The sequence below is a fragment of the Arvicola amphibius genome, chromosome 15, assembly GCF_903992535.2.
Source record: "Arvicola amphibius chromosome 15, mArvAmp1.2, whole genome shotgun sequence".
Taxonomy (NCBI): Eukaryota; Metazoa; Chordata; class Mammalia; order Rodentia; family Cricetidae; genus Arvicola; species Arvicola amphibius.
The window spans coordinates 52859838-52882950 of NC_052061.1; the positions used below are offsets into that span (position 1 = coordinate 52859838).

The 23113-nt window shown below is 45.6% G+C and overlaps 1 protein-coding gene across 15 annotated transcripts in view; it reads left to right on the top strand.

The window, feature by feature from the left end:
* Positions 1 to 23113, top strand: part of Pard3 (par-3 family cell polarity regulator) — a 516377-nt gene that overhangs the window by 75579 nt on the left and 417685 nt on the right. For all 15 annotated transcript variants that reach the window (XM_038312958.2, XM_038312952.2, XM_038312953.2 and 12 more), the window contains exon 2: positions 18774 to 18875. In XM_038312958.2, the coding sequence (XP_038168886.1) occupies positions 18774 to 18875 (102 nt within the window). The remainder of the gene's footprint in view (positions 1 to 18773; positions 18876 to 23113) is intronic.

The window sequence follows — 23113 nt, forward strand, 5'->3', positions numbered from 1 at the left end:
TGTGCCAGGATGATGCAGGATGTATGAAGTGGTTGTATTTTCCTTTTTCTCAGGCTGGGAGCTCGCTGTTAAATGAAAGCCTAGAAGGTTTCTGATAAAAGGAAGCTAAGATTATTGTGGTCTGATGAATATCTAATTCCACTTTGATTTTTAGGACATTGTTCAAAATCACCAGTAACCCAAAGCGAGAGATGCATGTGAAGCAAAGGCAGGGACCTGCCTGCACAGTTTGGGGAACTCATAATAGAACCAGGGGGTGTGTGTCTTTAAGGTACAAAGGCAGCAAGGAAGACAGGAAGTTTTAGAACATTCGAGGTTATACCAGCTCATTCTCTCCCCCTTCTGTGTGTGTGTGTGTGTGTGTGTGTGTGTGTGTACATGCACACATGCACACGAGTTGTTCCTCTGGTGCCAACAATCCTTGTTTATTAAACACAGTATCTCACTTGATTAGGAACTGGATTATCTAGGCTGGCTGGCAGTGAGCTCTGAAGCTCTCCTGTTTCTGTTTCCCCAGCTCTGGTATTCCAAGCACTGGCCAGCATGTTCTACCTTGCTCTGTTTTCCGTATGGGTTCTTAGGATCTGTCTAATTCAGGTCCTTGGATGTCTGTGGCAAACACCTTACCCAGCACTGATATCTGATGCTTGACTGCCATGATTTGTAATGAGCGGCTTCAGTCCCCGGTGGGGCATCAGATTCTGGGCCCAGTTGTCTTCTTTTTAGGGGTGTTTTTTTTTTTTTTTTTGTTTTGTTTTTTGTTTTTTTTTTGAGGTAGGGTCTTGCTCTGTAGTCCTTGTGACTGTGACACTCTCTGTGGAGCCATGCTGGCCTCAGGCCCGCAGCAGTCCCTGCACCCATCTCCAGGTCTTCTCGAGGCACCCCTGGTGTAAAGTTGTGGCCATTGTGCAAACTTGTTTTCTGCGATGGTGTATTGCACTGCCATACAGACAATGTCTTCTTAATTCCCTGGCTTTTACATGCTTTTTGTCAGGGTTGGCTTGCTAATTACACCTTGATTGTGACGACATCCTCTTTGTGCCTGTAATTGGCAGAGATTCCTTGCAGAGCACTCGGTGGGAATTGTGATGTCACTTTTGGGTTGATTGGGGCGGCACTGCAAGGATGAATGGCAGGATGCTGGTGTTGAATCTCTCCTCTCGCTACTGCTACATTAATGTCTACTTATAATATTTATATATGTGCTTGACCGCAGCTGTCGGTAGAACTGCCGGTGACCTCACCGGCATTCAGGTTAGAGGATACTTAGCGGACTGTCCCTCTGTGTGTCTGAATTGTTCTGTCTTAGTGGCCCTATTCTCTGGTTTATCATGACTGGGGAGATCAGCGCGGCATCAGTGCCTCCAGGACAGGTGTGTCACTCCAGCCGTGCACCAGGTGCTGTGTGGTGGGAAGAGGCAGCCACTGCCAGGAGGCCACATTCCTACAGGAGCTGGTTCGTCCTGCCTTCCTTTCACGGGGCTTACTTCACACGCCAGTCTTCCCACGGGGTGAGATTCTTTCTGTGGAAGAATAGGGTGTAACTAAAGAAGCAGCAATTTTAGGGTTAGCAAGATTAGGTTTAGCAAGATTAGGGTTCACCCCCCTACCATAAGTGCCTTGTTTTCAGGTCTGGACTTTGTTTCTTCACAGGTCTTTGTAAAGCCTAAAGCTTAGAGCCAAGTTAATTGTTTTTTGCCATGCTACACTGCTCTGTGTAGTTTTTCAAAATGTAGTTTTCCTTTTGATTATTTGATTTTGATTTAGAATAAATGAATCATCATTTTCAAGATACTTTACCTTTATTGCCAAGCTGACAAAAAACTGTGTGTGTGTGTGTGTGTGTGTGTGTGTGTGTGTGTGTGTGTGAGAGAGAGAGAGAGAGAGAGAGAGAGAGAGAGAGAGAGAGAGAGAGAGAGAGAGAGAATATCTCCACAGTCCTTTGAGATCTTGCTGACCCCAGAGCTCAGCAGTTGGATAGGCTTGCTGGCCAATGAGGAGCTACGGGGATGTATCTGTCCCTCTGCCCTCAAACCCTGTGTAGATGTGCTCTACATCCCCTAGTGGTAGGCGAGTGTTTACCACTGAGCGGCTTTCCCAGACTTGATTTCCTTTCTGGTGTAAAGCAGCATTGACTGCACCTGGTATCCTCTCTTTACCTGAACAGTGTGTGGTTTCATCGTAACATGTGGCTTTGGGGAGGGATGGTTCTTAAAGATAAACTTTTCAAGAAATTGTAATGGATTTAGCTTTGCTAAATAATTTTGGACCATTTTCATGATATCAGTGGGATTTCTTGATATCCTAAAGCAACTTGCTTTAATGTATTTATATTATTTTTTCTTCTCTTTGCCTTTCCCCATTTTTACACTTTTTCTTATCCCTCCTTCCGTCCCTTGTGCCCTCTTTCCTTCTCTCCCTTCTTCCCAATTTGTGATATGCAGAGTTTCCTTATTCATTCCAGGCTGACCTGAAACCCATGATCCTCCTGCCTCAGCTCCCCATTACATGTGTTTACCACCATGTCTGTCTTAAGAACTCTCACCCAGTACAAGGTGACATTATTTCAAGGAATTTTAAGAAAGACTGACTTGCTTATACATGTATTTCTGGATAAGTGTATGTGTGTGCATGCTTGTGTGCATGCCTGTGTATTCACAGAGGCCAGAAGAGGCGTCCCGTGTTCTCTATCACTCTGTGCCTTTTCCCTTTGAGACTCTCCCTCATCCAGAGCTCCTGTTTTCTCAGCTTGCTTGTGAGCTGGCAAACCACAGGCATCAGGACCACTTGTTACTATCTATGCCTCCCTGCATCTCCTCCCCAAGTCAGGGTTAAAGGGACCCCTGACTTGTTACGTGGGTGCTAGGATCCAAACTCTGGTCCTCTTTGATATTGGAGAAAGTGCTCTGGGCCATCTTTCCAGCCCCCAAAGGAGCCTTCACCATCTTCTCCACCTCCTTCTTCCTCTCCTCCTCCTCCTCTTCTCCTCCTCCTCCTCCTCCTCCTCCTCCTCTTTTCTTCCTCCTCCCCCTCTTCTCCTCCTTCTTCCTATTACTCCTCCTCCCCCTCTTCTTCTCCTCCCCCCTCTTTTCCTCCTCCTTCCCCTTTCTCCTCCTCTTCTCCTTTTCTCTTCCTTCCTATTGCTCCTCCTTCCTCTCCCCCTCTCCTCCTCCTCCCCCTTCTTTCTCCTCCTTTTTCTTCCTCCTCCCCTTTCTCCTCTTCCTCCTCTGCTTTCTTCTCCTCCTTCCCTCCTCCTCCTTTTCCTGCTCCTTTTTGTTTGCCTCTTCTTCATTTTTAAACAAAAGAAACCAGCACTAAAAAAAGAACGTCTGTAAAGCACTTTGGATTTGATTTCCTTGAGGGAGCATTTATTTCTAAGGTGCTTTGTGCCCCAACCCTGTTTTTTTTTTTTTTTGAGTATTCAAACAAAAGAAAGACAAGTTTTTGCAGGAACGACAGGTGACTATGGGCAGGCCCACACAGGAAGAAACCTCAGGCTTCTCATAGAAACAAATATGCAACATAGTCCCTCAGACTCACCCCATGAGTGGGTCTCCATTCTGGATTATCAGTGCATGAACTCTGATGTTTATGTCATATATGTTGTGTGCTGACTTTTATGCTAATTGAGTCACTGGTGCATACATGTTTCGCTGCTGGGACACAAGAGCTGAAATCTTGATGTTCCTGGGTTCAGGGTTCATGTCTTACTTGGACGGCTTTAAAGATCTTGGGTGGGGGTTGGAGGGCATGGGCTAGGGACCGCTGGAGGTGGCAGGGATGGTCTGCTCGCTGTCACATGGACACTCTTCCATGGGTGGCTTCTGCTGGCTTCTCTGGAACTCCTAGGCACATATTTGTGGCCTCGGTCGTCAAACAAGTTATGTTTCCTTGCCTAGTCTTGTTGGCCAGCTGGTTATATTTTAGTCTTTTGATAAACAGGAAGAGCTACTACAGGCCACTCAGGGAGTGTTTAAGGAACTGTTACGCACATTGAAGGGCGGAGATTTTAACCAGAAAAGATTTAACTCCATTTAAGAGGAGTTCCAATAAAATATTCATGCAATCTTTCCAGTTTTAGAACTTAAAACTTGTAGCTTGGGGTCTCTTGTGTGCTTCCCCAGTTCTACTGTAAGTTGTGGGTTTGTTGTGCTTGCTGTTGCTGTCCCAGGCAGGCACCTCCTATGACAATTGTTTATCACAAAAGTAGCATTGATGCTCAGGGGCCAGGTCCTGCATACTGGGCATTTGCACACGAAGGGCTCTGCCATGGTCTCTTCCGCCAGGGGTTGGCCTGGGCCAGCTCAGCACAGCTCGTCACCATTTCCGAAAGAAGGGGAACTGGTTGTAGCCATGTGTTCTAGAGTGATGTCACTTTCAGACTGGTGACAGATTCTTTTTATTCTTCGTTGATGCCGGGGATGGAACTCACTCAGCCTGGCTCATGTTATGCTCATAGTGGTGTGTGCACACAAAATGCTGTTATCTCCAGCAGTGGCTGAGGCTCAGTGAGTCCTCTCTCAACGTAGGTGGGTGAGAAGGAGTTGCCGTGCAGGGGTTCTTCAATGCATTTGGCTGTTTTTACCTGGAGAGTCTTCTGCCAGGGTCTAGTGGAGCTGGAATCTCAGATTGGGAAAACTTGCCTCGTAGCTGGTTGCACGGGGCTCAGACCCACGCTGTTGCAAGTGTTCATGCTTTTTCATGTATGTTCAATAGAGGATGTTACAGACAGCATAAGTGTGTGATGAGCTGGAGAAGAGGGACCCTTAGTTGAGGAATTGCCTTCATCAGATTGGCCTGTCGGAGAGTCTGTAGGAGCATTTTCCTGATGAAGGATGGATGTGGGGTCTAGGTCCCCGTGGCTGCCGCCAGCCCTGGAGAAGCGGTCCTAGTTTGTGTGAGGAAGGTAATTGAGCAAGCCAGTGAGCAGCAGTCCTTTGTGGCTTCTGCTACCAGGTGCCTGCCATGGCTTCCCTTAATGATGGCTGTGGTTAGGACGTGTAAGCCGAATCAACCCTTTTCTCCCAACGTTCCTTTTGGTCGGTGTTTAATCAGAGCAGCAGGGAAGCCAAACAGTACTTTATTTAAATTTTAATATCGTATGTGTTTAGTGTTCTGCCTCCGTGTGTGTCTGTGTACCGTGTGTGTGCCTGGTGGCAGAGTAGGCAAGAAGAAGGCGTCGGTGCCTTGGAGTGGGAGGTACAGATGGTTGTGAGCAGCCAGGTGGGTGCTGGGAGTGGAACTCAGGTCCTCGTGAACAGCATCCACTGCTCTTAACCTCCAGCCCCATCTCTAGCCCCTGATACACAGTTAAGTTGTGTATTATGAGTCGTTTACAGGATTAAAGTATGTATTGATGAGAACCTCATTTATCCTTTGTTTAGAGAGTCCGGGAGTGTGCTTCATTCAGACTGTAGTTCAGGCTGTAGAGTGGACCTGAGGGGCCTACGGTGGAGTGGCTCGGGCAGGGCCAGGGCACTGAGCAGTTTCATTGCCTTATGTTGGTTACTGACAGGGCAGCTGCCCCGAGTTTGCCCTGCTCATCTCGGCATTGCCACCACTCTCTGGCTGTGCCAGGAAGGCCTTGTTCTTACTCACGTCTGGAAAGTGCACCTCCTGCCCCGCCCCTCCCCGTAAAGCCCCTGCTCTGGTGCTGTCCCCTGAAGTCTCCACCCAGTCCTCTCTGTTCCTGTGTGGCTGGCACCTCTCCACTGTTTACCTCCATGGTGAAGCCTCACAAACCTGTTTTACTCCAGTGTTCTCCCTCCCTCATCTGATAAGGTCGCAGTTTCCAGTGTTGTCATTGAGGAAGTCTGTTTCCTAATTACCGGCTGTGTAATTACATCCTTTGGCATTCCTACACAGCTAATTTGTTTCTTTGTTTCCAAGTAGGGTTTTAAAAGGGACTTTAAGTGTGCTTGGGAGTGTCATTTTGGGGAGACTGGTTCTGTTTCTAGAGCCCTTGGTCTAGGTGATTACCCAGTATTTGTGGCTATCATTATCTGGAAATATGTTGAGGCTGTTTCTTTTAAAAAATATTTAAACATTTTTTTAATATGAAAATATGATTACAGAATCCATTCACCCTTCCATTTCCTCTCCTATCCTTCCCCTATTCCTTACCCCTTGTTGTTTCTCAAATTCAGACTCTATTTCTTTAATTTTGTTAAAATATATTTTTAAATATATAACTATAACCTGCTCAGGAAAGGCATGTGGGGTTAGCCCTTATTTTAAAATTCCCGTTTCAGAGTAATTCACCTATAACAGACTAGGTGTTAATAGGCCAATCAGCCCACAGACAGGACATCTCTGTCACACTTGCCACCAGTCTCAGGGACCATCACAGAAGAGGACACAGAACAAGTGTATGAGGATTGGGTCAACACAGAACCTTCTGGGCATGACAGGACCAGGCACACATCAACTCAAAGCAGCCGAGGTTGCATGCACAATATCCAAACATGCCAGCCAGTATTCCAGCAGGAGGGGCAGGGGTTCTCTAACTGGCACCCCAACACCTGATGGCCTCTGGAGGAGGGAGGGTCAGTTTTCTTCAGTGGTATGGCTCCTGGGTAGGTCAACCAGGCCCTGGTAGATGGCCCTACACCCAGGAGTCTGTGTGCAGTACAATTTGGGTAAGATGGGTTAGTTATTAAAAACAAATAAAAAGAGGACGTGATGTTGGGGGTGTGACAGGAAGGTGTGGGTGGATCTCCGGGACGTCAGGGAGAAAAGTTGGGGCTGTAAACATGAGCAAAATACATATGAAAAATTAATAAAATATAATAAAAATTTCCTTGTTTTGGCTGAGAGTAAAGGCAGAGCCATCTCCAGGAGGGTGAGGACTTATTTGTTGCCCAAAGTCCCCCTGAATGAGGGAAGAATGTTACCCAAATATTTGTCCGGGTAATGGATGGCAGCCTGTGCAGCAGCATGAGGCGTCCGTCCTTCCAACTCCGGTGGATGGATTGGGATAGACGAAGAGGGCTGAAGACCCGTGTCTGGAAGAGTAGATCTGTGCCAGGAATTCAGGTGTGGGCAGGAGTGCCACAGTGGGTAGGAGCGAGCCTGACTTTCCAGGAGGCGCAGACAGGCACTCATGAGGCTGAGTAGGAGGAGAGTCCATTTCCCTGGTACACGGGGCAGAGAGAAAGAGAGAGACATGGAGGTCACACTCCCTCTGCTCTGAAGGTGCAGTCACAGGAAGGAGTAGCCCTGTCCTGGCAACCCTTTGAAGATACCATCATAGATCCCTCCCTTGACTGAGGCTAGGAGCCCCGTGGGAGAAGAGGGAACCCCACCTCTGGTATCAGCAATCTCAGGGACCTCGGAGCCCAGGCCTGCCGCTCTCCCTGGACTGTTCTGAGTTGCATGCAGAGCACCACAGTCTGGGGCCCTCCCTGACTGGTGCCACATTGGTATTGTGACAATGTGGTGCTGTGGGGCCCCAACCCCAAGCCGGCACAAGGTGGGCTGGGCTGAGTTTGAGTGGAAGCGTCACAAGCTACAGTTGGCTCGCTGCTTGCCCAGGCTTCCAAGGTGGAAAGCAGAGGTAGGTGCTGAGAGTCTTCCAATGTTCTCTTTCCCTCATCCCTTAGTTTGGGAGTATTCCTTTTGATTTAGTCCTGGTTAGGGTATCCAGGCGTATGGGATCCCCATGTAATTGTGATGGGGTAATCGTAATCTGAGAGGGATTGTTTTGTTGTTTTCTTTTTGGTTTCACAGGAATAAGCCAAGAGGTGGGTTTGGATTAAGTGGGAGAAGGGAGCTGGGTTGCTTTATTTGTCTCAGAGAATTCTGAGTTGTTGTGATTGGGTCGTATTTCAGTGGGGGTGTTCTTTCCTAGGTCAGAGAGTTCCCTTTGGTCTGCTGTGCTGGGACTCCTCTTTGCTGGTTGGGGAGTCAATGTATGAGTGTAGATTTTCTTTTGTCAGCTGATAACTGTCTTTAAAGATCTCCTAGAGTGTTTATTCGGATTCTTTTTTGCTGTGTATGAGAGAAATAGTTATTTGAGGTCCCTGATTCTATTTTGAGTTGATGGATTGTTTTTTTCTGCAGTTTGGCTCCAATCCTGATGGAATCATAGCCTACAACTAAGTGCAAAGCATTCTTTCCTTACACTGCAGGGAGTGAAAGATATTGTCTGATGTGTGTGGTGGTGATGGTGTGTGTGTGTGTGTTGGCCCCAGATCAGCTTCACATGTTGTTTCTCAGGCTCTGAGACAGTTTCTTTCTTTTTTTTTTTATAGTGGCATATTATTTGTATTTTAGTAAATAAATCCAAATGGAAAACCAGAAAAGCCAAGCTGCTGGAGAAGTCTTACCTCTTCCAAGACTGGGCGACTGCAAATTAAGCAGCTTAAGCCTCTCTGAGACAGTTTATTACTGAATCTGGAAAGAGAGGGGAGGAAGGGAGGGAGGGAGGGAGGGAGGGGGAGAGAGAGAGAGAGAGAGAGAGAGAGAGAGAGAGAGAGAGAGAGAGAGAGAGAGAGAGAGAGAACACGAACCAGCAGAGATCAATCTCACAGGCTTAGATGGTTCTTTACTGAACAGGGGGAGATGCAGAGATCAAACACACATGTTGTTTTTCAGGCTCTGTCCATCCTTTTCTGAGCCAGTTTCTCCTTGAACCTGGGATCACCAAGTGTGCTAAGCTGGCTGGTCAGTGAGCCCCAATGCTGGAATTAATAAATACATGGTGCTGTGCCTCGTCTCTTTCAAAAGCCATGACCTCTGGAAGCCAAACTCAGATCCTTGTGATTCTGAGGCAAGCGCTTTGCCCACCAAGCTCTTTCCAAGACACGACACTGTCTTTATTGCCACCCCTACCCCGCACTGATAAGTTGAAAAGACCCTTCTCTTGGTTAAGGTTTTTCTCTTGATTCAATTTCTCCTTCACATGTTGACCCCTTTGACCGGCTTACTGGATCTTCAGAAAGAGATGGCAGTGTGTCCTGGAGGGAATGACTCGAGTTTCCAAGTCTGTAGTGTTCCTCTGCCCTTCCTTCAGCTAGATGGTGATCACCTCACTCAAGTTGTGTTTCTTAGTACTTCATCTTTCATACAAAATGGAGTGGAGGACTTACCTTGTAAGCCTGCAAGAGTAGCCCAGAGATACGCTCAACGACAGGTGGTCCTTCACCCGGTGAGCTCGGGTTGAGAGAGATGGGTGCACCACCCGGTGCCAGTCTTCAGGAGCTATGGTGGCAGAGCTGCCGATGGCGCTCTTGAGGCTGTCCTGCAGGCTGCCTTGTTAATTAATACCTTGGCTTGGATGCCCTACACATCCAGGGCCTCACGTATTTCCTTTGTCTCTCTCACTGTTGGGTGACAGTACTGACCTTGTCCTGTCTCTCACATTCACTGGGACTGGAGGCAAGATGCCAGGGTGTCCTGACTCCTAGATGAAAGTAGGAGAGAGCAAAGGTGTCCAAGCTGCAGTCTGGATTCCCCGCCACACGGGGCATTGTCTGTCTGGATTCTAACAGCCTGAGCTTTGCTGTCATCTGAACTATAAGACATAGCGATCAACGGGGATTCCTTAGCCAGGCTGGAGAACTGGAGGATGAAGGATGAGCAGCAGGCTTGACCAGGTACTTTTCTGGGTCATGAGCAAAGCACAGGGCTGTTTGCTGACTAAATCTCCCGAGAAGCACTTTTGTGAAGCCTTTTCTTCACACAGTTAGTCTGTCTGTTTCTTTTGTATATAGCATTTTTTTTTAAAAATATAACACAGTGCTTTGTTCTGCACTTTAAAAAGCTTATACAAAGTCCCTTTTTGGGTATGTTTACCAGTGAGAAAAGCAGGATGCTACAGGAACACCAAGGAAGCAGGCTCTTCAGTAAAAGTCAGTTCTACGTGAGTACCCAGGGCCGAGGCCCATGCTATAGAGGAGCTTTTCCAACCAGACATGGGAAGGTGGATACAACGAGGCTAGTTCAGAGTGTGGCCGTGGCAGCATTGCGGTGAGGAACAGAGGAACCGTTCTAGGAGGCAGGCTGGGGGCAGGGTGTTGTGTGCTCTGCCCGTGACTGCTGTGGTAGCAAGAAGGGGCAGGAGCAAAGTGAGATGAGGTGGCTGTAATTACAGGACTGAGCAGGACTGATGGGCGGCTAGGAAGGGAGAAATGCGTTCACCGGTTGTTGGAATGGTTAGATCAAAGATTACATCAACTTCATTAGGGAAAATCGGAAGTGGCAGGGGAAGAGAACCTCCAACTCACAGGGTTCCTCGGGGTAACTTCTCTTGAACTAAGAGTGTTCTGGGGATTTTTTTTTTTTCTTTTTTAAAGACAGGGTCTCATGTAGACCAACCATGCTGGCCCGGAACTCACCATGTAGCCGAGGGTGAGCTTGAACTTCTGTTCTTCCTGCCTTCACTTTCCAGGTGCTGGAATTATTGGCATGTCCATTCCTACCTGTGCTGCTGGGGATGGAATGCTGTCTTCATGCGTGTCAGGCAAGCCTTCTACCGACTGAGCCATATCTCCAGTCCCGGGAAAAAGCTTGAATTGCTGTTAGTGTTCCACGGATCGGATGTGCTCAGCTTGTTTTAGAAAACTGCGTGTTTAGCTGGAGATCAACCACATTCTCTCTCCCCATGTTTTTCAATATTAAGCGTCTGTAGGTATTTTCAATATTAAGCCTTTAAAAGTATCTATTTACTTGATACCAAATCTCTCCCTGCAAGTTACACTAGTGAGCTAGAGGTGCAGCCCAAAGGGTAGATGACCTGCCCTGCATGTATAATGTTCTGTATTTCATCCTTTGTACTGAGTAAAAATTTCCATTCTCTCGCCCCTCTCATGTGCTTGATGGTTTTACACCAAGGGACACTGCTCAGGCCGGCTTCCTGTGTTCTCATTAACTCAGCCACTGCATTTGTCTACTGTGCTGTCAGCTTGTTCTGGACAAGTCCAAGGATAGTTGTGGGTTAGCTGTAGCTGCCACAGCTGGCCAGGCTGAGCCATGGGAGGTTTGCTCGAGATGGAAGTCACATGATGATACTCCACAGGACGGATCCCAGCTCCCACCCTGGGCTCAGTCTCTGCAGAGAAGTCTCTTCTCCTGGGTGCTCCAGCACCTCCACGCTCCGCTGGCCAGCTGCTGCATACAGGAAAGGGCTATGCTACCACCTATTTTCCTATGTCAGCATGGAAGACAGTGGCTTTCTCAGAAGTCTCTTCTTGGGAAACTCAGCTCTTCCTTGTTTTATAACCAATTCTCAGTTTACTTTCTTGGTTTAAAGACTTGGGGCAATTTGTATTTTCCTAGATGCATGTTGCATAATAGGTATTTACTTGTGTATGCTTGTTTGTTTACATCTGTATTGAGAACAAGCGAGTTTCAAGTATGTGGGTGTGTGTATGTGTATGCATATGCATGGGTGTTTGTGGTGTGTGTGTGTGTGTGTTTGTGTGTGTGTGTAAGATAGATGACTCTGGTGGTATACCATGGCATTGTCCGCTTCTGTTGATAGGGTCTCTCACTGGCCTGGAGCTCCCCGATTAGGCTTGGCCATCTGGCCAGCTAGCACCAGGGGTTCTCTCCTTCCTGCTTCTTAGCCCTGGGATTATAAGTACACCCTGCACCTGGTAGATTTACATTGTTCGGAGGGTTGGACTCAGGTTCTCCGGCTTGCAAGGCTACCTGAGCCCTCCTTCAGCTTGAGCTAGCTATTTAAAAATGATAGCTAGTGTCATGATACTTCATTGATAAATATTTCATAACATTTTCTCAGAAGGCTATTTCCTTCAATATTAACAAAACCATTATTACAATTTGAAAAATTAACAACTTCTAACAATTACTTGATACATAATGTATGGCAATGGTTTTTAGTAGTCCTCAAGATAGCTTTAAACTTTATTGCATGTATTAGCTATAATGGTGCAGGCCTATAATCCCAGCTTTCTGTTCAAGGCAGGCCTGTTTGGACTGAAGATCAAATTTAAGGTCATCTTTTGAAGCCGAGTGAGATAATGTCTCAATATTAAGCAGGGGACATAGGTAAGCCAGTTAGACTGCTCACATAGCATGCAGAAAGGTTTATTCCCCAGTGCTACAACCCTTTTAAAAATTGTGTGGTAATTTTGGATGGACATTGGGGCCTTGTGTAGTTAGATCTGAGCTCCATCATTGAGCCTCATTCCTAGCCTGATTTTCTTTTCTTTGTGAAAATTCTAATAAAGATGCAGCCTAGAACCACATTTGGACACCCTCATGTTTCTGTAGCCCCTTTTGATCTCAAAAAGCTCCCCCCCGTTATTTTAAAATGACAGACGTTTAACAGTTCTTTATTGAAAATAATTTGAACCACCAATTCACCCATTGCTTAGCTTATTAGCTGTGTACACCTAATGGCATTCACCGTCTTCGTACCCTCACAAGCACATAAGGACATGTTACGACAATGCTGCCATTAGGTGCCTTTGTAGTACGCCACTCCCACCCATACACACTTCGGCAGGCATTGCCTTCAAACAAGAGTGCACTTTTACTTAGCTGCTGTGCATCGCTCCCATCATGACTCATTATTTAATGTGACAAATTTCTTTATCCTTTTCATAGGTTTTTTTTCTTTAGTGTCCTGTGCTGTACTCAGGTTGGCTGAGGGTATACTTTGCTTCTAGATTTTATTCAGTTTTATGTGTGTATATATATATATATATATATGTGTGTGTGTGTTTTGCCTGCTTGACTGTGCATTATGCTTAGTGCCCTCAGGGTCAGAAAAGGGAGTCAGATCCCCTTTAACTGGAGTTAGAGACAGTTGTGAGCGCCTTTGGGTGGTGGTAACCAAAGCTGGGTTCCCTGGAAGAGCTGTTTGTACTCTTAACTGAGCCACCTCTCCCCTAGTCATGGACTCTTGATATTTTTGAAAAATCACTTTAGTCATGTTTCTTAGAAGCATCTTACAGTTTATACTTGTCTAGTTGCTTACTGGGTTCTCTCTCCCCTGGCCTTCCTTTGGGAAGGTTATGATCTGATTGGGTTGACTCAGGAAGGTTCCTGTTCTGCCAGAATGGAGACAAAAATTGTGTCAATGGTCCTGGCTCCTCTTTGGTGTGGAATGAGACTATCATACCTGTCTTCATAAAAATGGCAAGAGAAGATGCCAATGACAGCTTCATTCCTGTGCCCTGTGAGAGACTGCCTGGTTCTAAAGGAACAAGACATGCAAAGTTATTTATGTGAACTTGGAATTTACCTTCCTGCCCCGTTGCCTCTTTCCTTTTTGATTAGCTAGAGACATGACTGCATCCACTCTCCTGTGGGGCAAGAGATTTGTGGTTCTCCTGTGTGCTGGGCCCGTGCTGAGGCTTTAGCATGGGTGTGGCTTGGGGTTCAGTAGAGGGCGTGAGGAGCGCATGCATTCGGTATTAGTCACTCCCCAACAAGAATGCAGATCTTTTCATTGTTGGATGTCAGACATGACATCTGACCATCCATGTCCTCCACCCCTGCTGAGAAGGCAACAAAAGTGTGTTTACTCTTTACCTGAGTTACCACAGCAAACAGATAAACTAGTTCTTTAAGTTTATGGTAAGGGCAAGCATTCTGAAGTGCAAAAGTGGTTAAATCAGGCAAAGCCACATCCTGTCTTGAAATGCTAATGTTTCATTAAATAACCCCCCCCCCCAAACAGACCCTATGTTTAACTGTCTGTTGTGGCTCCCATAGACACATAATTACGCCACTGCCTAGTGGCTTACATAGATGCATCATTATAGCTCTGTCTGGTGGCACACTTAGATACATAGTTACAGCACTGCCTCGTGGCTTATATAGATATATTGTTATAGCACTGTCTAGTGGCACACTTAGATACATAGTTACAGCACTGCCTCGTGGCTTATATAGATACATTGTTATAGCACTGTCTAGTGGCACACTTAGATACATAGTTACAGCACTGCCAAGAATGAAGACTATTTCCTTTGGTTGGTTCTACCAGCTTTCAAAAGTGAATTGTTTTCTCCTTGTTCTGTCATTAGCAACAGTGACTTCATTATCTTAGGGATGTAATTACCATATGGCTAATTGGTTAAATGTATGCTTAGTATTAAGTGATTGCCTGTTATCACTGAAGAGAAATTCTCAGTTTTTTTGTTTCTTAATATACACGCATACATACGGTACTCCAAGAATGGCAGTGAGTGGATCCTGCCCTCTCTGACTTAAAGTCCATTCATTTGGAGTCTACCAGCATATTCCTGTGTAAATTGCCTGTATTCTTCTTGACTCTTTTTTTAAAAATATATTCTCACTATTTTGTTGGTTGACCCTGTCCCTTGCCCAGTGTATGTTTCCCTCTTCCTCCATCTCAGAGAGCCAGTCTTGGTGTGTATGTATTTCCCTCTCATACACATGTACTTACTAACAGACTGCTTTCCACCAGATTTAGTTGGGGCTTGGTTAAGTAAGTTACTCATCCTTGTGGAAGAGCTTGTAGCTGATCTGCACAGCCCTCTTTCCATTCTTGAGCTGCCCCTGATGCCTTCTGTCTCTGACTCCTAACCCCACCCCAACCCTATCTGCTAGAAGGTGGTCTCGGTTGGTTTGGGTGCTTTGAATGTTCTTTCCACGGCATCCCAAGACATTTCACTCGGAGACCCTGGTGGCTTCTTTCTAAGTGGGAGCATGTCTGTTTCCAGCAGCTTTCTGGGTTCTTGTCTCTATTTGGGGTGAGTGTCCCAGTGATCTCTGTAGTTCAGGGAGTTCTCTTTCCTCACACGGTCTGCTTCATAAGTCATGCCATTCTTGTTTATAGCTTATTCCTTCTTTTGCTGGAACACATCTTCTAATACTTTCTAGAGAAAGGTACAGTGAAGGTTACATTTCTGAATATTTTTTTTCTTATCTTTTAAGTTTTACAAGTAGACAAGGCAAGGCCTTCCACAATAGAGGGTTTCTTGAGGGAAGCTACTGGAATACTGTCATCTGCTGCTTGCTGATGCTTTTGTTTTTCTTTTTTAATTTTTTTTTTTTTAAAGATTTGTGCATGTTGGACTGGTGATAAGTCCTGACTAAGTTTGGTCCCTGGAGCCCACATGGTGGAAGGAGACAAGCTACAAGTTTATCCTATAACACGCAAACATGCACACACATATACAGTTGTTGTGTTTGCTTGTTCCTGGGGTGTATGCTCCTGTGTATGTGAGGATACATACAGATATATGCCTGTGCCTGTGGAGGCAGAGGTTGACTTTGGGTGTCTTGTATCAATCCACTCTCCTCTTCTTTTTTTCCAATGAACACTGATCTCCTCCATTTAGTTATACCCGCTGACCAATGAGTCTCATATCTGCGCACCCCAGCTGCACTTCTAGACAAGCATGCCACCACATACATGCTCTCCTTTTCCTCGTCTTTCTACCTCCACCTCAGGAGTCCTGGGATTATAGGCATGCGCCACCACACCTGCTTTTATGTGATGCTGGGGATGGAACCAGGGCTTTATTCTTGCTAGTTTTCATTCATCCTGGCTGTTAGGTGCTCACAACAGTCAGATACCCGTCATAACCATGTGGCGTGTCTGACTGAATCAGGGCCCCTCCTGATGTGTAGCCTACAAGTCTCAAGTTCAGAAAGCCTTGCTCAGTTGTTGGAGGACGCAAAACTTTTATGGGATATTTCAGAGAAGAGACAGTGATGTGCAGGGTCAGATTTTGCTTGCAGACCAAGGTCTGAGGAAGGACCAGTTGCATGTAGCCATGCAGAAGCTGCTGCTGACTTAAATGAGCAGTTTTTGGAGTGTGGTGGGAGAATGCCTGAGTGCTTTGGGATTGTGGGAGAGGAGTCTGAAGCAAAAAGCATATTGATTATTTAAAAAATATTTATGTGTGTACTTGAGGCGTGTGCATGTTCCCATGCCTGCTCATGTACCATATAAGTATTTGGAGGCTGGAGGAACCCCACATGTTGTTCTTAGAAATGCTATCCATACGCTTTGAGCCAGGGTTGCTCATTGACTCACAGTTCACTATCTAGGCTAGACTGGCTGGCTGGCTTCGGAGCCCCAGGAATCTCTAGTCTTCCTGATGCCAGTGCTGGGATTACACACATGTACCACCACACATGATGGTTTTAAAAGACGCTGTGTATGTATAACATTGTTGTATTTACCGGGTTAATATGCATGTGTACTATTTTGACAACTGTATGATTTCTTAAAGGTATTTCTTATATATAAAACATTTGTAGAGGGTATTCTTGAATTTTGGGATGGATAACATCAGTTTCCCTTCCCCCTTTTTATGATTACTTTTAAAACATTTTTTTAGAGCACATATATAATTATAACATTTCTCTTTTCCCTTTGTTCCTCTCTAAAGCCTCTTATATACCCTTCCCTTCTCTCCTCCAAATTCATGACCTTTTTCATTAATTGTTATTGCACACACACATATTTGTTACTGCATGTGTACATGTGTGTTCCTGAATATAACCTGTTCAGGAAACATATTACTGGTATGTATGCCTTCAGTGCTGATCATTTGGCAGTGGCTAATAATCGATGTGCTCAACTGTGAGGAAAAACATCTCTCTCACTCCCAACTGTCCTTGGTTGACTATAGTTTTTTTGTTTAGGGCTGGGGCCCCATGTCCTTGTCCAACTCTGGCAATAACCACTGGAGTCCTCCTTGCTCGGCTCCTGTTTGGGCAGTCACGTAGGTGAGCCTTTATGGGCATAGCTTTTAACACTGCTGGGAGATAATAGTCTCACAGCAAACTCCCCGATCCTCTGACTCTTACAATCTTTCCACTCCCTCTTTGGCAGTGTTCCCCTTGCCTTAGGTCTGCAAATGTTTTGTAGATTCATCTGTTGTGACTGGGGCTCCACAACTCTGCACTTTGATTGAAACACGTGTGCTTTTTACCCGGTTCTGGCCATCAAACTTAAGTTCTTAAGAGCATGCCACTGACTGAGCCATCCCCTCTTCTCAGTAATTCTTTGAAAAAAAAAAAAACATTTGTGGTTACAACGATTGCAGAATTGATTGATCAGTTAGAGTATGAGAACTATGTGTTTAGCACTTGTAAAAGCAGATCATTCTGAAACTGCTTTTAAAACCTCAAATGTAACATCTTGACTACTCCTGTGTGTGGGCGTAGGATTATTGGTGGTAGGCTTGACAGAGACTTCTTGTCTGTCCTGGCACATGATGGTCAGGTAGATCTCTTGGACAGAGTGAGGTCCAAGGAGACATGGCAGGTAGAGGGGAACCTGGAGAAGGTAGGAGTCCTGGATGGAGATGCTAGCACTGGGTGGGGCTTACATTGGTGGGCTGGGAAAGAGACTTCCGTAGAGCAGACGGGCACATATGCCTGTGTATGTGTGTCTACCTATCTGGTCTGTGTACTGTGTATCTCTGTTTGTGTGCTGTGTGTGTTTTCCTTCTAGATGCACCATTCCCTTTATAGAAATCTCAGTAGCGGAGGCAGTTTTTGCATGGTCCTGCTCTTGTAGTATTGATTAGTAAGGTCTGACCTGCTTGTCCCACTGGCTAAACAGTGATAAAGACAGTAATTCCCTGTCTCTGTGACGTATGCTGTGTATTATGGGATCTGAGACACACCTGTGTGAGAGATGTGTTTGGGCAGCTTCCAGAGACTGCTCGCCTCTGACCCTGCCTTGCACCGTCTTGGCTCATAGATCCGGTGGAATCTGTGTTTAAGCTAACACTCATCTTTTGATTTCAAGTTGGGATGGTGTCAAACATCCCTTCTTAGGGAAAGAAAAAACAGTGTCAACATGACTTTTGGGTAGCAGTTCTGTGGTTTTTGGGAAATCAGTTCATGACAGCATCACAGTTTCCTGTAATTCTATATGAGCATCTGCATCAGAGTTATTGTGGAGTTCAGGGACAACTGTGCCCTTCTGCTGTGTGTGTGTGTGTGTGTGTGTGTGTGTGTGTGTAAATACATCATAGAGAATATTACCTTTTTTGTAGCTTATGGTTGTCCAGGAACTCATTTTGTAGACCAGGCTGGCCTCAAATGGACAGAGATCCACCTGCCTCTGCCTCCCAAGTGCTGGGATTAAAGACGTGTGCCACTACCGCCCGGCTAATATTTCAAAGTTTTAAGTGGTATCCTTTTTCTCCTTTCTTTCCATCTCCACTTTTGAGCTACAGGCCCTGCATCTTTAATGGGTTGCTTTAAATAGTTCATTATGCACATGTCCATGCGGGCCGGGCTTGACCTTTTGAAGCATAGGCTCCCAACACAACCTTCTTGGTCTGTGTGCAGGCTTGTCAGCTTCTTTGTCCATTTATTCAGGCCTGTTTGAGAGGAGCACATTGACTCTCCACCACATGCAATATGCTAGTTTTAGATGAACAAATATGTGACATTTCGGATGTAGAATGTGTGCTGTTTAATCAAGTGTTTCTATAGATTGCTTTGTTGGGGTTCTTGCCTAGTTTGTATCTCAGACAATGGGAAGTCTGATCTACTTAAGAGAAGTCAGTGTTTCTGAGACTGTAGGTTTCTCTGTTACAGTAATGACATGGGGCCAAAAGGAAGAGTATATGTGAGTGACCTAATCATAGAGGAAGAGGAGGACTGATTGTACCCTGTGTTGAGCCCTGCCTGAAGAGGAAGGGGAGGACTGACTCTACCATGCGTTGAGCCCTGCCTGAAGTTTTAATTGGTTGTAATTTTATTGCTATTCCCTCTAATGGTCAGGAAGTTATTAGAGTTTAAATTGTTGAATTCCCTTTCGGTGATGCTAATGTATTTGGCATTTTTCTTCTTTTGTCCAGGATCCAAACTACTGGATACAGGTGCATCGCTTGGAACATGGAGATGGAGGGATTCTAGACCTGGATGACATCCTCTGTGACGTTGCTGACGACAAAGACAGAGTAAGTTCATGGCTGGGCAGTCTGCTCTAGAGGCAGTTTTCCAGGATGAGAGTGGCAGGGGGAGCCTTTCCGTTCTGTGCTAGAGACACAGGTGGAAAGTCACACAGGCCACCCACTCCCTTCTGATCTGTGTCATAACAGACAGGAAGACCCTCACTGCCCAGTGCCAGACAGGAATGACCCTCCTGTCACTGGAGGTTTTAACACTTACACTTTACAATTTTTACCCGGCAACTTTTACAATGAAAATGCAACAAAGTATTCTTTGCCGTCCCAGCTTTTTTTTTTTTTTTTTTTTTTTTTTTTTTTTTTTTTGCCAAACATGAGATCTCCCTTGGCAGGGCAGGTCCCTCACAATGAAGATCTTGTTTCTGATCTCGTTGGATATGTGGGGTCTTCTAGTTCTGGTCCCAGTGCTGGCTCAGAGATGGCACCTCCTTGAGCCACTGTCTTGCTATGGGTGGGTGTGCATGTTCCAGGCATTTTTGTTTGTGCCCTGTGTGCTTTCCTCTCATGAAACTGTCCCCCACTGCGTCCCCTGCCGCCTTTGGTCTGTGTTTCTTTACTACCAGCTTGAAGGTCGTCTTGGTTTTTCAGGCATTAGTGGTTCATGCCAGTTTATGCTTGCTGACTGCGTGGAGGGAATGGGGAGGAGTGTAGCTCCTAGCATGATAAAAATGTGTGACTGGGTGCTGGGCTCTGTATATGAAAGTCAGCAGATTTTTTTTATTGCACTGAGAAGATAAGAGTGGCTGGGCTTACAGAGCTTCTTGCCCACAGCTCCTGCTATGTTTGGCTCAAAGTGAAATTGCACAAGGGCCCAGCAGCCACAGACGCAGCTGTATCACCGCAGCTGTGCTGAGGTGGCTGCAGGTAGCCCTGTGTCCTCATTGCTCTCTAATGTTCACACAGTGCTTTTAACCAGCCAGGCCACTTTAGGAGGCTTGAGACCCACAAGATTGTTGGGATGCTCAGCTCACCGTGACTGGTGGTCTTCCCCACTCTCTGTGTTGTTGCTGGACTGAGCTGGCGGGCACAGCTGCTGATGTTCTCTCAAGCTCGTGTTTCTGGTAGTTGGTATCATGCCTGCTCTGAATTGGAGAGAAACCCTACATAGTTTCTTGAAATCTCAAGAAAAACAAACATATCAGGTACAAGTACTGAGAAATTCGAGGAACCCTGAGTTTCCAGTATTTGCTATGGTAGGGTTTGTCTTTTTGTAGCTACCACAGGCCAGTAACATATTGTGTCAAAACAAACAAACAGACAAACAAACAAAATCTTTTAGACCTGTTTGCAGTTTGATGATGATTTTTTTGGGTGCTGTTTCTCCCATTAGGGGTTCTCATTTAGCAGGGTTCACGCTCGGTGATTTCCTTTGAGCACTGTGAGGGGTCCTGAAGCTGTGGTTAATGTTGGTTCAGTTCTGAAGCTGAAAGCGACTTTGGGGACCTGAAGAATTCAAGGCGTTTTCCCAACCCTAGTACTGGAAATTCATTGCTATAATGACTGTTCTGGCATTCTTTTATGTGCCTTTGTTTTCCTTATTCTCTCTTTCTGCCACCCATAGTGTGTGCTCTGCAGTAGCTGGGTAGATAGAGGATAGTCCAAGTCCACTAGGTTGAGGTAGTTGGTGCTTAGATCTTTGGGACAGTTTGTCATTCGTCATCAATTGGAAACCATGTACACTTAACTGCATGATGACAAAGAACCAGGAACAAGACACACTAGATATGACTGTTAAAGGCTTTGCATATCTAAATCATGTGATTAGTAAATTACATTTTTTAAAAAAATATTTATTTATTTATTATGTATACAATATTCTGTCTGTGTCTGCAGACCAGAAGAGGGCAACAGACCTCATTACAGATGGTTGTGAGCCACCATGTGGTTGCTGGGGATTGAACTCATGACCTTTGGAAGAGCAGGCAATGCTCTTAATCACTGAGCCATCTCTCCAGCCCCCAGTAAATTACATTTTTGCTTTGTAATCTTGTACAAATCAGATGATGATAAAGCCATGCATTCGTTAGTGTTAGAAAAGGTTTGAAGTTTTAGTAAGTGTAATTGTTGTTTTTAGTTTCCTATCATGATTCCTGAAATAAATTTCTAAGTAGAATGCTAATGGATAGACTATTCCCAAGGGAGAAGCAACTTCTAAATCTTTGCTTTTATAGGTGAGAAACAGTACCATATATTGGCCGCTAATTCTAAGCACACAACCCTCTTTAGAAGACTCTGTCCCAGCCCTCCAGGCTGTTGGCACCTAATTGATGCTAAAACTGTGACTTTATAGAGCCCTTCTATTATTCCATCAAGTCATCTGCTTCAGGATAGCGAAGGATATAGTAAGACCAGTAAATTTCATTAACATGGGACACTGCTACACCTCTTTGGTTAGGAAGTGGGTTTCTTGGTTGGAAGAATACTGTGTGGAATCCCATGACAGTAGATAAGGTATTCTGTAAATTCATGGCTGGCGGTTTTGGCATCCAGGAATGGCAGATCCATAACCAGAATAAGTATCTACTCCAGTAGGGATAATGTACTAATCTTTTTGGTAATGGAAGTGGTCCAATTTAGTCAGCCTGCCACCAAGTTGCTAGCTGGGCACCCTCCAGAATGGTGCCCTATTGGGGGCTTTGTTTCTGTCTCTGCTGCTAGCAGACCTGGCACTTAGCAGCAACCCTAGACAGGTCAGCTTTGGTGAGTCCATGATGTTGAGTCCATGGGTAACCTCTATCTCCACCATGATGGCTGCTTTGTTCATGGGTCCATTAAGCAATGAAAGACAGGAATGACTGTGGAAACAGGTTGACTGCCTGCAGGATAGTTGATCCTGTCTGCTTCTTATTGAGCTCTGCCCACATCACCTTTCAATTAGCGTTCCATATCTTCATGCCCTTTGCTTATTTGGATACTTCTGTCCATATACCTCTTCCCCAAATGTCTTTTCTCCCCAGTCATGCTCCTTCCAAGTCACTAAGCATTCTGCTGGGCAGTTGGACATAGCCCATGAATCAGCATTTAATTATATATCTTGCAACATGTGTGATCATATGCACTGCCTGGCATTCTGCCCACTGTGAGGTCCTCTTCATCAGTGTCCTTCAGGGTTGTCCCAGGAAAGGGTCATAGTTCTTGGCAGCTGTCCACATCTTTATTGTGTCTGCTTAGTGTACAGAACTGTCAGGAACTAGACCCTCATTTTCTCCTCCTCCACCAATCAATCAATGTCATGCCATACTCTACAAGGCTACAGTTGCATGCTTGGAACATTGTAGCAGGAGTAGGAACCATAGGCGTAGGGGCAGCTTTTCTTTCCTTTTGCCCTCTACACCTTTTGGGGCATGGTCACACACACATACCGGTTCATTTGATGAATTGCTGCCCCGCAGGTCCATCTTCATGATTTGGTGGATCAAATCACATGTAACTCATGACGGGCAGTTCAGGCTGCACAGTCATTTGGTGGCTCATTGTCAAACATCCAGTTTCCATTAAGGACTAATAACAGGCCAAGAGCCGCCTCTTGAAGGGAGAATGCTTAGCAGCAGATTGTGATAGAACCTTGGTATAAAAGCCCAAGGGTTTCCACTGTCATTACCTAGAGGCGCTGGCTAGAGACTCCAGACAGCATCCCTATCTGCCACAGCCACGTTAAGGACCACTGTCTGCCTCTGCCACCTCAAATACCATTGGATCTACTAGATCATATGACCTAAACGGTGGAGCAGCTTGAACAGCAGCTTGGACTTATTGATGCTCTGGGCCCTCCTCAAAGCCAGAAGTTTTCTGAGTCACTTGGTATATGGGCCAGAGTAACACACCCAAGTGAGGGATTTGCTGCTTTCAGAATCTAAATAGGTCACTAAGCTTTCCCTACTTTTTTGGTGCTGGGAAAGTTCAGATACTTGTCATTCATATTAGGAATATCCCTGCATGCCCTACATGCCTGGACTCTGAGAAATTTCACTAAGGTAGAAACTCCCTGATTTTGGTTAGATTTATTCCCTCTCCTCCGATGCACGCTTGTGTTACCGAAGTGGTTGCCACCTCCTGCTCACCTGGTCTAGTCAGCAAAATGTCATCAATATAGTAGACCAGTATGATTTTTTTTTGTGAAAGTGTGAGAAGATCAAGATCTCTTCAAACTGAAATTAGATAGATGGTTGAGTGGCTACGAGCACTGGCTTCTCTCCTAGAGAGCCCAGATAGCAACAATTATCTGTAAC